Source organism: Rhopalosiphum padi, chromosome 1, assembly GCF_020882245.1.
Source record: "Rhopalosiphum padi isolate XX-2018 chromosome 1, ASM2088224v1, whole genome shotgun sequence".
Classification (NCBI taxonomy): Eukaryota; Metazoa; Arthropoda; class Insecta; order Hemiptera; family Aphididae; genus Rhopalosiphum; species Rhopalosiphum padi.
Window position 1 is genome coordinate 30,996,281 of NC_083597.1, and position 18,217 is coordinate 31,014,497.

General features: G+C 31.0%; 1 protein-coding gene across 1 annotated transcript; it reads right to left on the reverse strand.

The window, feature by feature from the left end:
- Nucleotides 1-941: 941 nt before the first annotated feature.
- LOC132931994 (putative uncharacterized protein DDB_G0271606) lies at nt 942-17,750 on the reverse strand. The gene is made up of 2 exons (XM_060998153.1): nt 17,646-17,750; nt 942-3,736 (listed from the first exon to the last, which is right to left on the reverse strand). Exons 1-2 carry the CDS (start codon nt 17,655-17,657, stop codon nt 1,916-1,918), a joined length of 1,833 nt encoding a protein of 610 aa, XP_060854136.1. The 5' UTR covers nt 17,658-17,750; the 3' UTR covers nt 942-1,915.
- Nucleotides 17,751-18,217: the final 467 nt, after the last annotated feature.

Here is an 18,217-nt window from a genome sequence, read left to right on the forward strand (position 1 = left end):
AAACTACCGAACGAATTCAAACCTATTATTTATTTGCAGAGCAAGTCACGAGCATATTTTTATGTAGTATATTATATGTACCCAACACTCGTTACCGGAATATTTAGTCATGACGGAATAGGAATACACTAGCGGTGACATATGACCAGTAAACAATATGGGATGGAATAAAATTGATGATAAACATTTGCTACAATAATTCATAGAAAGTGATTCCAACTTTTACTGTTTATTAAAAGAAAACATAGTGTGGCCCGTGTGGGGTATCCCGGGTATCTGTTATAAGTTTAAAACTGCGATTGGCATCTCTGGCAATACAACGGGTTTTTTTTTTCATTTTGCCATTAAAAATTTGAAGAACATAATATTATAGGAATAGTGTTGTCGAGTGTCGACTGTTGGCAGAAATAATATATACCTAGGTAATTATAACTTTTCTGTGATTACCTGCATAATATGTACCAAAACTATAATATTTAGTAATATTTAGTTATGAATGGAATTGGATAAACTTATTAGTCTCGGGTCTATTTTTTTAAAAGCTTAAACATTTTTAAATTTGTACATAAAAATGTATAATTATTAACTGGCTTGAGTATAATATTTTCACACATATTAAATTTCATATAGATTTAGTTTGATTATAAATGATTATATTTTATGAAAAATTATAAATTATTTTTAAATAACCATATTTAAGTATATAATAAATATAATGTGTGATTTGGGAGTAGGGCTTGGACTGCTCTTGAGCCCTTCATCATCGCCAATCAATGTATGTGGTACATTTATTTTAAAATCTTTAAGCTATATTATATTGTGCAGAGCATTTTACTTAAATATACTAAAACGTAAGTACCTACATTATTTATATGAATTATTTTTTTTTTATTAAATGGCACAAAATATAAGACAGTAAAAAAAATAAAAATATATAAATATATAAATCATAACATTTATTATTTATAGTTTGATACTTATGAATTAATATATTTATTTTTGAATTACATTTTAAATTACTAAATTCTAAATAATATAATATTGTATGTTTAAGTTATAATAGTTTGTTTACCAAGTCATCTATTTTTTTGTATACTATTAAAAGATAATAAAAATAACACAATTAATAGCATAATACATAAAAACGTACAACTAGATAAATTCACATGTTTGTAAGTCAGAGAAGAATGATAAGCCAAAAATTATTCAGTTAAACAATTATTTTAAAATTTAACGGAAATATTACAATAACATGAAAGTATAGATGCTAAACACATAAATATACATACATCGTGTGCACGTTTACTCGCAAATTACAACTTATATTATAGGTTATAAATACCTTAGTATAAAAAATGAATCTACTTTCGAAAAGAATATTAATTAATTAAACAATTAAAAAGTATAAAATATACGATATATAAAAACACGATTAACATACACATTAAAAATATTATAATAATTATCTTACTATTACTATCAACATACATAATAATATAATATATTTTATAGTTCGCCCGGCTACGATGGTCGACAAAGAAAATAATAAAATATAAGCAATAAGTCTTTATCAAATTATTAAAAAAAAAAACATTCGATGTGCGTAAAGAAAAGAAAATAATGCCCGTAAAAAAGTAAAGTGTTCTGGACAGCTATAAACAAAAATCACGTTTGTACGATAATATAATATTATAATTTTGTATCATAATAGGTTCGAAATGCTTTAGAAAATAATAATATTAAATAACGAGTTTGTGCTATTATAGAACGTTACGTAATTGTTAAATATTCTCATTCTGGGTCCGGTTCTACGGTGTGGGACAAACGCGACTCAATTAAAAATATTTTTAAAAACAAAAACAATAATACTTAGGGGATGATAAAATAACGATAACATTACGATACTAATCGCCGATCAGAACAATAACGGCTGAGGTCCGACCACATTGCTGTTTCTGCCCTCATGGTTCAAAGCCAACACCTTGTATACTACGTCCAGATCTCCCGGAAGTCTGGGTACTGACAACCCGTAACCGAAAGACTGCGATTGTGGTTGCCTAAGCACTCGTGCCTGCTGCTGCTGTTGTTGGACAAACTGCGGGAGAAGCGTCAACGGACCGTCACCGAACTGCGGTCGCTGTTGTTGCACAAATCGGATGGGTTGCTGCTGTGGCTGCACTTGGACAGGTTGCAACTGCAGTTGCTGCTGTTGCTGTGGCTGGAAGACCACTGTCCTTTGTTGCTGTAGCAATTGCTGTTGCTGCTGCAGTTGCTGTTGCTGCTGTAGTTGCTGTTGCTGCTGAAGTTGCTGTTGCTGCTGCAGTTGCTGTTGCTGCTGCTGCTGCTGCTGCTGACGTTGCTGTTGCTGTTGCTGCTGCTGTCGTTGTCGTTGTTGTTGTTGTTGCTGCTGCTGTTGTTGTTGTTGCAGTTGTTGTTGTTGCTGCTGCTGTTGTTGTTGTTGTTGCAATTGTTGTTGTTGTAGTTGCCGTTGTTGGGCGATCTGTTGCCGGCGCTGTTGTTCCTCGAGCACCGCTCTTTGCTGTAGTTGTTGTTGGAACCTCAACTGTTGTTGCAAGGCGAACGACTCTTGCTGCTGCAGTTCTTCCCGCGACGGTACCTGTTGTTTAGATAACTCGACGCTTTTCAAGAAGTCCAGTTCGTTCCTGTCCGGTTCGACAGTATTCCGGTCCCCGCCATTGCCTGATTCTGCCCGGGTTTCCAGGGCCAGTATCTTCTGCCTCTCTAGCTGTCCCGGTTCCGTGAAAATGGGTATGACACGCCGCGGGACGCCCGCAGAGTCCTGTTGCACCGTAAACGCTGTCAGCAAAGGCGCCTCAAAAAAGTCAACTACTGTGCCGGTGTCTGTAGGTGGTGCGACGGACGTGCCCGGCGATGTCGTACGTAGAACATTGTTTGGTGTCTTTTCCACGTCGTCGTTTACGATCGATACGGACTTAGTGGCCGCGAGTGAATTGGGCGTCGGCGACAGCGTGGGCAATAGGCCTGACGACGTGGACGTAGTTAACGTCACTGCCGCCGTCTTGGGCGAGGCTGAAGTGGGAAACGCTGCCGTCGGAGTAGGCTGAAATACTTCGGTTGGAGTGGTAAACGCTATCGTCGACGTGGGCAACGCCACTGTCGGCGTCTGAGACGGTGTGAAGTTTTGACGTTCTTGTTTCGTCTGTTCTGTCGGCTCTTGCACGTTGAAATGCAGTTGTGGTTGTTGGTGGTTCTGTCGCTGTTGTAGGTCTTGCGAATTCTCCAGTCTTAGCTCTTGGTCCTGTAGTAGCTCCAGTTTCTGCTCTTGATTCTGTAACTGTTTTTTCTGTTGATCTTGTAACTGTATTTGCTGTTGCCCTAGTATTTGAATTTGCTGTTGATCTAGAATTCGTATTTGTTTCCGTTGCTGTTGCTGCTTTTGTCTTAGTTGTTGCTGCTGTTGTTCGAATTGTTGTTGTTGAAATTGTTGTTGCTGTTGTTGAAACTGTTGTTGCTGTTGTTCGAATTGTTGTGATTCGACTTCCGCCAGTTTTACTTCAGTTACTCTGTCTTCTTCTTCTAAGCGATTGAGTACTTTAAGCAAAGCTTTACGTAACTTTGGATCCAGTTTCACTGGCTTTTTGGCCAGGTCATTGATGGATTCGGCGTCGAGAGAACTAGGAATTCCTAGTTGTTGTTGTTGTTGATCCGCCCAACAAGATCCGGCGATTAAAAGAAGCACACATAATGATGATACCTTTAAACGAGACAAAGTAAAGACATTAGTTAAGTATTTACAAGATAAAACAATTTGATAACAAATATTTTAATATTATACGCATAATAGATACGCATTATAACACGATGTCGAAAAATTATAAGATAGTAGATACGATAGGTATGGAAATGGATACAGAAATAGCGACGAAGTAATTATTATATGAGGTTAAAGAGAAAAGTATAATATAGATGTTGAGAAATATTAGACGATTAAAGAGATTTTGTTGCACGATTTTAAGTTTTATGAATTCTGATTTTTCAGAATCAATCTACAAGCGTGAGAAAGCGTATTATTGTTGATCAACGAACTCAGTTTATTAGGTAAGAGGCCAGTAAAACAATTGGAATCGAAAATGTTGCACAGTAATAGTTTTAATCTAAATGTGGAACGATGAAAATAAAAAAAATCGTTGTTCATAATTTTGTAGGTATATTATATAGACTATATAATAACTTATAGGTATACAAAAATTTGTATTTAATATTTTTATTCTCAAATGTTCACTATAATACATTGTAATATCAAACAAGTACGTTATTCTTATTCTTATTCCACACAACATTTTTTCAAAGAAAGTGAACATAAATTATTAATAATAACTTATACGAGTATATAATGTATATATTTTATGGTTTTTTATTGTGTACCTATCGTAATTTGGTTTTGTGGTGTAGATAAATTTGTTGAAAATTACAATTTAGCTGTATGATTCACTAGGTACTTTAAACACATTGTCATTACTCGTTACTGCAGAATGTATAAACATCATGCAAGTTATATTAACACGAGAGATAATAAGTAATATTTTTCATAACCTCAAGTTGAATATTATATTGATAATTACGTGTATTTTACACATCATTCAATATATTATTTTCGCATTATTTACTTTCATTGAACTCACGATTGATGATTACCGGTAGGTATGTGCAGTGTGTTAGTGTGTATAATGTACATTATTTATACGTAAATATGTATTTATAATAGTAATAGTTACCTAAATCGTGTGCAAATCGTAAAAAAAAATCAAAACAAATATTTTGTCGATGATTAATGGAAAAATAAACAAACAACTTTGCAGGATTACCTACAGTCGTACAAATATAATAACTGTACGCACTTACAAAGTTACAACTATAATTGTATAACACGTTTTATCAAGTATTTGTAGGGATGCTGCGAGAACGATTTTAAACAATATCGAATAATTGTAGCGATTGATATAAATATAATGCGTGTACATATCTGTTTATGCTTGACGTCCTAACATATACCATTTATATGAATCATGACAGATGTATGGCAAGGTTCTGAAATTATTTTTGCAACACGTCGCACGTGCATTAATTGGATACATATAACATAACTATAATTATTTAAAGATAACATTTATCTATTTAAAAAGTTAAAGCAAAATAAAAATGAATTGTTTTTAACTTTAACTTAACTATGAATATAGTTTACTTTCCATTGTAATAGCTTAACTTTTCTAATTAATTTAAAAAATAATATAGGCACCTTAATTAGATAATAACTATATTCAAATAGGTTTACAAATCTATAATTGTAGTTAAGATTTAAAATTATTTAACAATTTTTAGGTATATACAAACATATAATTTCTTAAACTACTGCAACAATTCAGTTTGCTATAAAAAAAAATAGTACGATGCATTTTTAACAAAGTGGTTAGTTATTAAAAAAAAAAAAATGAAAGTTGCCGAATAACTATTAATTATTTAACCAATAGTTGATTTTTAAAAACAAAATATTCAACATTTTTTTATTGTGTCGTATAATAATATATTACCATATATTTTTATCTGTATTAACTTTAAACTTGCACGGTTGAATATATTATTGAGTATCTAGATGTGTCTATTCAGTTTTACTGGATTTAGCCGAATAATAGCTTCTAGAGTTCTAGACACGTCATTTTTACCTTATAGTCTGTATATGTTAGGTTAGTACTTTGGTAGCCTATAAGTTGTGTGTGAGTGTACATACAATTTTAAAACGTTTTAACAAGAATTGTATAGTATCATACTATATATTTTATATTAATATTATTACCAATGTCTTTCGCAAATATGTTACCATTATATGTATGAATCAAATTTCACTTTTTAGTAGTTAAAAAAGTTTTCCCTTTTAGTATTTTACTATAGAATTATTCGCCCTCTGTATGACTCACACTTCGTGACTTACAAAACCAAGTCTGGCACTAAGCTCGATGCGCCAACACACGCCTTAACATTGCAGCCTATATATAATATAATAAACGGTCCTGAACACACGTGCTTATAAGCTATAACTATGTATCTATATATAAAGTAATAAGTATATTTATATTTCATTGGACGGAACAATATTCAACAATTTAACCGGTACGTACTATATTATTTATTAGTTATAGACAGTATAGTATAACATTATATCGATGTGTGGTGGACGCTGGTATTTTCGTTTCCGCGACGTTAAGTGCTCCGATAAAGAGTGGTTTGCGACGGAACCGTACACACTCACATACATAATACGTATACATTATTATAGCTGCAAATACCATTGTAATACACCAAGCAAAGTGGTATTATTATCGTATAACATAATATAATATTATTATCATCATAGAGGAGCGCCCAGAGTTCTTTTCCCCACTTGACAGTCGTCGCCGTTCGTATTATTTATTTATTTTTACGTCTCACGAGGCGGTGTGCGGAGAAATCACCCACATGTGCGGTTGCCTATTATAATGTACGCTCGCTCGTTTTGTTTACTCGACGGTCGTGTGCGAAATATCAAGTCATGAACTGTTGACCCGTCTGCGTACAGACATGACCTCTCCGAGGCGGCGGAGGCAGAAAGCGTCGGAGTGAAAGCGTGTTCGGGTTGGGCTCGATGTTCTCCGTCAAATTTGTTTTTTTGTTTTTGATGCAACACGTCGTAACTCGGATTTATCATAATAATAATAATAATAATAATAGTAAATAATAACATCGGACGCGTCCGAGACTCGTGGCGAAATCGTAACGATATTTTTTTACTTTTTAATTCGATATTTATCTATGTATCCGTTTTGCGGTCGACGTTTAAATACATGTACCTACACCGCTGTATAATGTACGTATTTTATGTACGTGAACGAGAAACACGAGTAGAAGCTATCTTTTTATAATAGCGTCCGAGTCGAAGAGTTCGTGGTAGTACGACGGTAATATTATAACAATACGTGGGCACGAAATCGATGATTGTGCACAATACCACAAGCTATAGTATTATAATATTGTAATGCATCATTATAAGAATTGTGTTATGAACTATATATTGAGACGCCCGAAGAACGTGTCCAAACAAGGTCTAATATGTTTAACCTATGACTTATGAGCTTATGTGTACGTTAAGGCCATATATTTTATATAATATACAATATTATCATGAGCGATGGTTGACATAAGTGCAAGCATAAAACGAGATATAAAGGAAATAAATAGTATTATATAAAAACATTTGATATCCGAGACAGTTACCGTTACCTATGTGTTTCATTCCAGATATTGAATTTAGAACTATATCATTCAAAAGTTCAAGTTTTTAATTTTAATATAATTTATAGCAATTGGTTATTGACGATTTACTATACCAAAATAAATTAATAAATAATTAAAATATATAAATATTAGCCTAATATTGTAATAAGTATGATTTTACTTGTTTATCTTGGGTACTTTTTAAAATTATGCTTACTACCTATTTAATACTTATATTATTTATATATATTAGGTAGTGAGATATGTTTTTTTTTTGTAAAATATTAATATTGAAGAAAATTATATTTATTATATAATTTAGGACTTATATAGGTATTTTTATAATGGCGTTTTTTTAAGACTAATTATTTTGTTGTATGGGATAGGTTAGATACAATGCTGAACTTAGGCTCTCAGGGCCTCAAAGCGGCTACTAAAGAAGAGGCATTTTAAAAATATATTAATGAAAACTGCTTTTAATTTGTTTTTAAAAATGTATAAAATACGGTTCCAATTTACATTACCATTTTATATTTCCATAACAATATTAATATGTAATATATTATTAATTTTCAAGTTATATTACCTACCTCATAATAATATTCTATGCACGAAATATTTCTGCATGTTAATCCATTTTGTGTGACATATTTTTTTTATTTTTTAACCTGGCCTGAGCAACAAGAACTTAAGGGTCCCTAGACAGCTGCTTAGTTTGCTTGAGTACAAGTTCGGCACTGTATATATATATTATTTTTTTCGCTCATTCTATGTACAAGCCATTATAAAAAATACCTACCTATAAAAATTAAATTGACATTAATCCCAAGAATTTTCATATTCTGATACATTCTTCATAGGTTCTATATATTTTGAGTATAATATGTAAAATATCAAAAAAGGTAGACGTAAAAATGTATAACTAAACTATAACTAAACTTTAACGCTGACGAAAGATGAAAATAAAAATATTTGTGATGTACACATATTATTATAATAATATAAATTTATTATACAATTAACATACATTGGATTTTAGATTATTCGTATTGTATAAAAAAAATGTAAGGATTTTAAAATCTTATCGAAATAAGGGCGAGCGGTTTTGGAATCTATTCGGATTTACTGAGATTCATCATCAGCTGTAAGTTGGAAATATATACGTCGTGGCCACATGAGTACCCATATATGTGAAATAGTATAATACGAGTAATATGTAAAATACATAATAATAATAATAATAGTCGGCAATAAAGGCGGGATTTTCGGGTGAAAGCTATAATAATACCGTAGAAAAACCGATTTTGATTATGAATATCGGCAGCATCTATGTAATGGTCGTGTACAAGCGTAAAAGTGACGTACAGATATTATCTTATAGGTACTGTATTTTATGTGAAACACGGGTAGGTATTCTGCTCCTCCCGAAACGTATTATAATATATTGTTTCTAATCTGCGGGACACGCGTAATTACCGAGATCTGCAGTACGCGTATACCTTACTCTTATACACGCGTATCCGAGGCTGCCGGATAAGCGACGATATTATGGTATGCGATTTATTTTACGACGGGCCGTCCGCGTTCACACGCTACCGCGGCGCATTTTTCAAATCGACGAGACGTCGTAACCGCCCATTTCGCGACTTACTACGCGGTCGTTAACGGACAACGTCCACGCGAACAACATCGTCTTAAAGACGCGTCACGAGCGTTACGACGACGTGATATTAAAATAAATGTGCGTACGCTAACAACCAAAAAAATTAACACATGCGCGTATTTTAGGTTAATCAATTTAAATTCAAAGTGGACGCGTGTTGGGTACGAGTTTAAGGTACCCTATAAAGCGGTGTGATTTGATCATGTATAGTTTTTTTTTTGGAGGGGGGGGTCAAATTATTTTTGTATATAACATAAGAGCAGCTCTAGAGAAAACTATCGTAATATTTGTGTAAATACCTAATAAAAGTACATGTATAAAAGTATGCATACATATGGAAACCAATAATTGATATATTTATATATAACACCGCGACATTGCTGATGTATAAGTCATCGGTCCACGATAAAATAATATGCGACCGTTTTGTGGTTCGTCTTTGCACCACAATACAATAAAATATATCTATTTGTGCAACAGTGTTTAATATTGTTGTATATTGATAAGCAGACAATTGAGTTAACAAAGAGTTGTTTAACTTAAATTAACTTAAGAATAATTATTAATTAATAATACGCATTATAACGACTATTATTGTACATTTTAAAATCAGCAATATTGTTTTTTTAAATATTAAGAGTATCCTCTTAAACCTTTATCTATGTGAACAGTTATTATTATTAGAAGTTAAGATTCACCACTATCAAAGTCGAAGCGAAAATCAGCAAGACTATATATTGCAAGTCTGCAGGAGCATACAGCTTTTCGGTTCATTATAACTCGTAATATGCACTCCGAGCACTCCAATCGATTATACTATTATATAGGTGCCTATATATATATATATATATAATGTTTGCACATACATAAATCACACTTGAACACGACTTCGTATTATCACCGGACGGCGTTTGTGTGTTTTGCACACAGTGCGTATATGGGATGTAATGCATAATCGCGGAGAAAGTTCACTCGTCGTTCACATACACACACACACACACACACACGCCCACCCGATTACACTGCCGCTGCAGCATCGCGGTATAGGCAATAACATATGAATATCCATATAATATATCGTACATATCGTAGTAGTAGGGCGACGATGATTTAGTCTCGGACGACTATACTTTCATCCGATATCGATCTGGCGGTACATAATATGACGTATTAAAATGCGCCGTGTGTGTGCGTGTGTGTGCACGTTATTTATAATGCGCACGTCTTATTACGACAGACGACACGTAGGTATAATAATGCGTATAATATTATACGAGTGTGTGTAAACGAATAATATTCTTCTCTTCGCCGCCGCACCTTTGCGCCGGGTGAAAGGTCACGATCGCCGCATAGTACATAATAATAATATAACGTGTCGTATTATAATATTATAAGGTATATTATTATAAACGACAATTATCAATTTATTATTATTATATTATATACACATTGCTATTACGAGTGGATATACGACCACAGGCACTGCCGCCGCGCCGTCGCCGAATATCAATCGCGAGCGCGTCTCATACCTCGGGCCACGATAACAGTACTATTACCTATGACCGTTTTATGACTAATTATTATTCTAAACGATGAAAGTCACTGTATAATATAACACAATAATGCACATATATAGATATCCGTCCGAATCGTTCGATTGCCGTCGCGCGTAATATATTAATATACCGCCGCCGAGCGTAACGCGTCGCAATGGTCGTGGTACGTGTGTTATGTACGTACACCTACGGGCTACGATCTTCCCGAGGATACCGCGTCTCTTACCGCTGTTCGAGGCTGTTGAACCGGTGGCCGCGAGCATTTATACCGCCGACCGAAGGGTCATCGGTCGGCATCCGGAACTTTATCCGAATTCGAATAATAAGTGTACTAGTAGTAAGAAGTAACGGATGAAAATAATAATGATAATTCAGGAAAAAGTTCTATTAAACAAAAGTGCTGTTTACCGAAATATAATAATTATTATTTTACTAGCACTCGATCATTCGGTCGTATTTTGTAACTGCCCGCGAAAAGCATTTAATATCATGTAGTTGTACCTGTAGGTATACTCTTATTCTAGTAGCTTAAACCACGTGCACATCACGATCTTATATAGTACATTGTCTCTTTGAACATCTGTGTTATCTGCAGCCACCAGAATTATCGGAAAATCAAGTGAAAACTAAGAGAAAAATACAATAAATACAAATTTTATTTTACATCGTTCTATTCAATAATTTTGGCCCCGTTGATATACTCTACGTTTGACGTGCTTGTGGTTCTATTCTTGTAAATTATTCGTTTAAAACTCGACAGTATATTATTTCTGTGGTAAAATTTAAACTATTTATACAATTTTTTCACTGTTGCATAAAAAACGAAATCCCGTCGGTCGTTAGAGAAACCCCAAGATATGTGCCTACGTGCCAAGTATGCATTTTTTACGTCCATTAGTCGTTACGCAAGACATTTTTTCATCGTGCCCCGACACTAAAATATATAATAAATATTGTGTTTATGACTATTGTGTACACGGTGCGGCTGATGTGCTCTTTTCGATTGTTTGTTTTTCTCGCGAGTACCTATGTAGCCGCCGCGCCGGGAAACAAAATACATACCCATATAATTAGGCTGCAGCATAGGTAAGTACAAGGTAGCTATACCAATTATTATTATATACCTACGTGTAGCCGACTATCGTCCACAATAACTATCATAATGCTATACCGTAATATTATTATATGGATGTTTAAACAGTGAGCTCGCTTTCAGTTTTTTTATTTCTTTTTTTATTCTTGTTTTTATTTTCACGAATAATTAATTAACTAATTAATATTTTATGCGTGTAAATTATTTATACGCCCCGGTTATCTCCACAACTCCACAGAGAAATAACTATATGTATTTTATTATTGTGTTACGATGCGCTGACCATTTATATTGGGTCATAGTATTTATATTATGTTATTATTATTATATTGTATAATTGAATTGTGTAAAATCGAGTTGCGCAATAATCAACGTGTGGTTTTGTTAGACCGGTAAGGCGGTAAACTAAGACGAACGAAAGTCAACAAAATCCAAAAAATCTTAACACGTCTGTTCGATACGATTTGTTATAAATACTGGGTAATTCATTTTAAGGTTAAAAGATTCTAATATTTTTGGAAATCATTTTTTAAAATGTTTTAAAGTTATAACAAATACATGAGGAAAATATTAAATTCTTTACTAAGTAATTTTTATTGTTATCATTTATTAAGTTTTTTTTAAATACAGCATATATTTTAAAGTTATTAATTAGCTATTAATTATTACTTATGTCTTATTAGTATTTAAAGTTTTGATGAGTGGAATGGTATAGGGGCACCCCAAAAAAAAAAAAAAATTCTATATTTTTAAAACTCTTCGAGTCTTGCGTTTGAGCATCTTTAAAATACTTTTAATAGGGTACTTTCTATATACATTATAATCATATTAAAAAAAGACATTTAAACATATATTGTCTATTATACCACGCGCGGACGTTGTATTTATATTAAATGGACGATTTTATTTTAAAAATACGATCCGAAAGATCTTGCAATCTTATGATTTCATAATACTTGCGGGTAAATTGATAGTACTATATAATATAACTTATTATGTAGGTAAGTACCTATAATATGACATTTTTATAGTGTCACGTGCATGCACTTACAAGTTTGCCGCATGAATACATCAATAAAATGTATAATTAGTTACAGTCAATATCAGAAAACATACGCGGCTCGTCTCTTGTAGAATACTATAGAAATAATAAATAAAATAAATATTATACTTATAATAACTCCCTATATAGGTAGGTATAATATGTAATCGCATGCAGTATATTATCTGACGGATCATGGATGTGTTGTGCGCATATGAGTGCACTGTTCAAAATTGCTAACACGAACCTTTTGAACCTCGAAACCGTGCCGAAACTGCGGTTGATTGTGATTTTATTTTTTATACTTTATCGAAATTATTAAATAGTTTATAGTTGTGAATGCATTGTTTTCATCGTTGGTTATTGGCTACGGCTCAAGAACTTTCCTATAGCTCTTTCTCGTATATTATATGATGTTACACAATTATATTGTAGGCAAACTATACAATATAAGCGCCTACTCAAAAAAAAAAAACATTTTTGTCATGTAACTCCGGTATACTTATAAGGAACTATACATAGAGTTGAGATATGATTAATCGAAGTCCACAACCCCTATTCGGCAATTCGTATTTCAACAGCATTTATACTATTATAGTAAGTACTTGATGTGCATGAAGTTTATGCATATAGACTTTGAATGATTGTAATAAAATGATATTATTAGGAAGGTATGTTTTAACTACGCTGCGTATATATTGTTATAACTTATAATATAGAATGTTCCATACAAAATGTCCGAGTTTAAAAAAAAAAACTTATCTCCGCGGCGGGTTTTGTTCGTAGTGCAATCCATCGAGTGTCTAATGAATTAGGTGGGTCTCTATAGTTTTCACCTCTGTCAACAACTTTTGACAAACTGAAAAAGGGCCGTTAGTTTAGTTACAGCTAAACATGTTAGTCAGGGTTTGGGACGATACTGATTATCGTTGTGACATCATAACCATCAGCGTATGTTTTGATTGGTTTGTGCTTTAATTTTTTTTAAATAATCTTTTATTAAATATTCGTTTTGAAACACAGACGTTCTTTATGGAATACTCTATGCTGTGCATTTATTAGGAGTTTATCGAAGTATTTTCTATCAAGACGTATACCAATCAGACTGTGTTTCGCTGCTACCGCAGATGATTGGAGTTAGAAGCGATAAGATCTTACGAAAAAAAGTTTATTGCAATTAAATATGGATATTATACGAGTACATGGTCGAAAATATTTTAGAAACCATACCGCATTAAAATTGCGCATCACAATATTATATTATATGTTTATCATAAGTTATGCTGCAGGTGGCTAACGATAATAAACAGGTTCTTATTACAAGCTATCTATTATTAATTGTAAAAATTGTTAAAATTTGAAAACTTATAAACGACGTTTTATGTCATTTATAATTTTAAAATGTTCAATTCGAGTTTCTAATATTCTTACATAAATAACATTTACTAATTTACTATGGTGTTACTTACTTTACTTAACAAGCAAAGTATTTGAGCGCATTCAAATGATATTAAAATTTCATAACTTCGTACCTATTGATTATTGTATAGTAAGTGATAAAAGATAAGGCCAACTTGAAAACGATCATTTTTAGAAAATTATAAATAATACAATAAATTGTCAATCCGTGAATTGTGTGCTTATTTTTTATAGTTTATTAGTTGATCAAAAAGTCAAAATTGTAAATACTGATAAAAAAAAAAATGTACAATTTTGAATTTATTATTCTTGGCATACTGAATAAAAGTTGCATTGGCCTGGTTTGTATAAAATTATATAGCTAAACATTTTAAACGTATAATAAAGGTTGATATTATTAACTTTAATTAATATATTTTAAAGATATATAGTTGTATTTTTAATAATAGTATAATATTGTTTGGGATGAATGCGTTACGTTTTAGTGTCATGAGTTAACTAGAATAAAAGTTAATTTTCGTTGTTATATTATTACGATGTAATCCTCTCAAAAATAAGTAGGTAATAACTTATAACTAATTAGATGTATTTTGTAAAAGAAAATGGTCTGATGATCACGAATGACTTATATTTTATAATCTATTAAGTAATATTATTATGTGGTTCATTTTGATTTTTTATATAAAAAAGTGGATGCTTCTTTATTATATTACACGGTAATAATTATTGATCAATTGGAATTTAAAATAGATTTTTAACTATACTAAATATTTTTTATGTACCTATATCGTGTACATATTATTTTAACTAGTCATTGGGATAATAATTTCCAATCATAATTGCATAAAATAGGTACTTCGAATTTCACCAAAATTATTAATTTTTGACTTGTCACTCACTTAATATATATTATAAATATAAATACTACAGACTTGTACTTTCATTCATTATCTCGCATACACTGGTACTGTTGGTTTTCATAAAAATAAATAATTCTCTTGAAAATATTAGGCGCCTAAATGCAAGAAACTCGTTTACTAAAAAATGTCATGAATAAATATTGGATATTTGGATGACACAATTAATGTACATATTTACGTTTTAACACTTCTTACTGCGGTCAAGTGTGTACATTATAGGTACATAAACTATTATATAATTTGAAAACGATCGTGTAATCGGCTTCGAAGATGGTGTGTTTTGTTGTTATTCCAATTTATTGAGTTAGGAAATTAAGTATAAGACAACAACGAGAACCAGCATCGTATTAAAAGTATTCGGCAGTAACGCAATAATATATTTGTCGTATCAAAATACGTGATGTACTGGTTTTTTATTTACCTCATTCGATTGCGCGTATTTTTTACGTGGGTTTGCTGTGTCTTCAAATTAACATGTAAGCAAAAGTTAAAGATTTTATCTGACCAAAATTACCTCCCTATCCACGTCTGTGTTCACAATAATTATTAATTAAATGCTTTAAACTCATTATACAAAAAGTCGAAGTGTTATCGAACTATTGCAAGCACGTATAAATTGAATAATAATATATTGCGCAAAGTGCAAAGACCAATAGAAATTATATTGTTTCGACGATCTATACTCGATTTGTCTAGATAATATCGTATTTAGACATAACATTGCACGTTGGCTCGCAAAAAAATATTACACGTTTTCACGTAACAGATTTACCTATCTATGTATTGACATAATCTATTAGCGCGTTTAATGATTTTTTATATGAATAGCAAATATATGTAATTATTATTTTTATCGTATCGGGTTATACAATGTCTCATATATAGTAGCTACATGTGTTGAATAATTATACCCATCTGAAGTGTGATTTTTAACGTAAACCACTCATTATATTGGTTACATTTTATTCTCTTCAGAAATATGTTTCCACACACCAAGATATAGTAAGAAGAATCTTTATCATATAGGTTCCTATTTATAACGTACTATACGAATAATAAAGTATATAATAATTTGTACGATTTTGAAATTCGTGATTTAAATTTTCTATATTTTTAGATTTGAAAACTTAACAGAGCAAGATACTTTTATAAAATAAGTGATGATGTTGAAATATTGACTATAGATTAAATAGTGTTTTTAAATTATGATAATACCATAATTTAGATTTAGATAAGAACAGTGAAATATTTGGCCCATTACCTTTGCTTATTTAAACGTAAAATCCTTTAAAAAAAAAGCTATTCGTTCAATTAATACACAAAAGTGTTTTTAGATTAATATTTTGCTTCAGATTATGAAGCTAAAAATATATGTTATTAATTATTATTAAAAAAAATATTAAAAAATTAAAAATCACAACTATAAATAAATGTAGCTAATTATAAGACACTATTTAATTTTAATTTTATGTTATAATAATTAGTAATCACTTTAAAGTTTCAACCATGTAAAAGACTTTTGCAAAACGTATAAAAAATTACAGATATATACATATATATAATGGATGGGCTATATCTATCTAGTATATGTAAATGTATATATGGCCATTTTATATAAAATAGTAATATTTATCATATTAAACAAAAATCTAATCAATATAAAAAAATTCGTACTCCAAATAAAAATTAATATTATAAGACTCCTAAGCTATTTTACAAATCATAAAATTACATTACTCTAGTAGTTAATCATGAAATGATCGAGAAAATAGGTAGCAACAATAATTTCCATTACTTATACCATGTTAAAATTACACTATTTACAAATTATATATTCATGTTTCATGTGTACAGTGTACATATAAATATAATATTATTAGCTTTAAAAAGTTATATAATTTTAAGAATTATGTATTTTTCTTTAATAACAAAAATAATTATTTACAGCTCTATACATATTAATTCACACACTATTTTTTAAAACAATTGGTAATATAATATGTGTTATAAAATTAGTAAAAGTGAAAATAAAGTAAGTATAATATACACACGATTTATACCCAAGTAATTATTTCATATTTCCGCTTTACCCTACTTGATCAAAAATAAAAATTGTTTAAGAATACGAATTGTGTAAACAATAATATAAACTTTGCATTCTATAACCAATTATACATTTTACGATAAAAAGTGAAATTTAATTTGTTATAATTAAATTCATAACATCGATAATTAATAACTATTATTTCGTTGATTTATTCAATCTTCGCTGCCTTTGGAGGTAAGTTTAATTTTTAAATGCTACTATAAACTAATTTAAAAAAAAGAAAAAATTGTTATTTCGTATTCAACTCTTACTATTGTACTTGCGAAATATTTAGCTAGAAATAAATTTAAGGAAAAAGTTTTGAAAAAAGCCTAAGAAGTAATTACAATTAAGTGCATTTAGTCAATATATTATAATTTATTTTTAGTGAAATAATGTAGAATTAACAATAATTTAAGTACCTAAATACTCTTTATTAGTTTGAATATGAAAAAAAAAAATTTATATTTGAGATTCTATCGCACGTAAAAATCACAGATATTTGATTAAACATTGTTAGTAATTTAAAAAAAAAATAAATATAAAAATATAATTTATACATAGTTGTATTCTACTGACCTGCGGTATCATGGTGATGTTGTTGGTAGACGTTCTGGATGGCGACTAAGCCAGTCTCAAAAACAATATCACGACGACGATGAGCAGATCGTAATGGTAACCGGTCCCCTCGTGGAGAACTATCAGTCTCCGGGGGGCGAAAATTTCACTTTTAAGGTCACGGCGATTGATGATCTTAACATGAACAATGTGAATAATAATAATAAATCCCTCGTGAAATGATGTATGATTAGATAGTAGTATAAATGTATGATGCTTCCGGTTATTTTTATTAACGAGTGAACCGTTGAGGAGTGGGTAGATACATATGCATAGGCGAGGCAGATGAGTAGTAAACGCAAATAGCGCACTTGGAATGCACTCGGTAAAATATGGATATCATTTGTTGTACAAAAAAAAATTATACTAATGATTAAAATTGCGGAAGGATTTGGAATATTTTTTGATCTTATCGTATAGCTATTACTTTATGTAACAATAAATATACACTTACAACTTACGTGAACAATTTTTACTTGATCACTATATTTAAATTTTAAAATATATTAAACCAGAATGTTCAAGACATATAG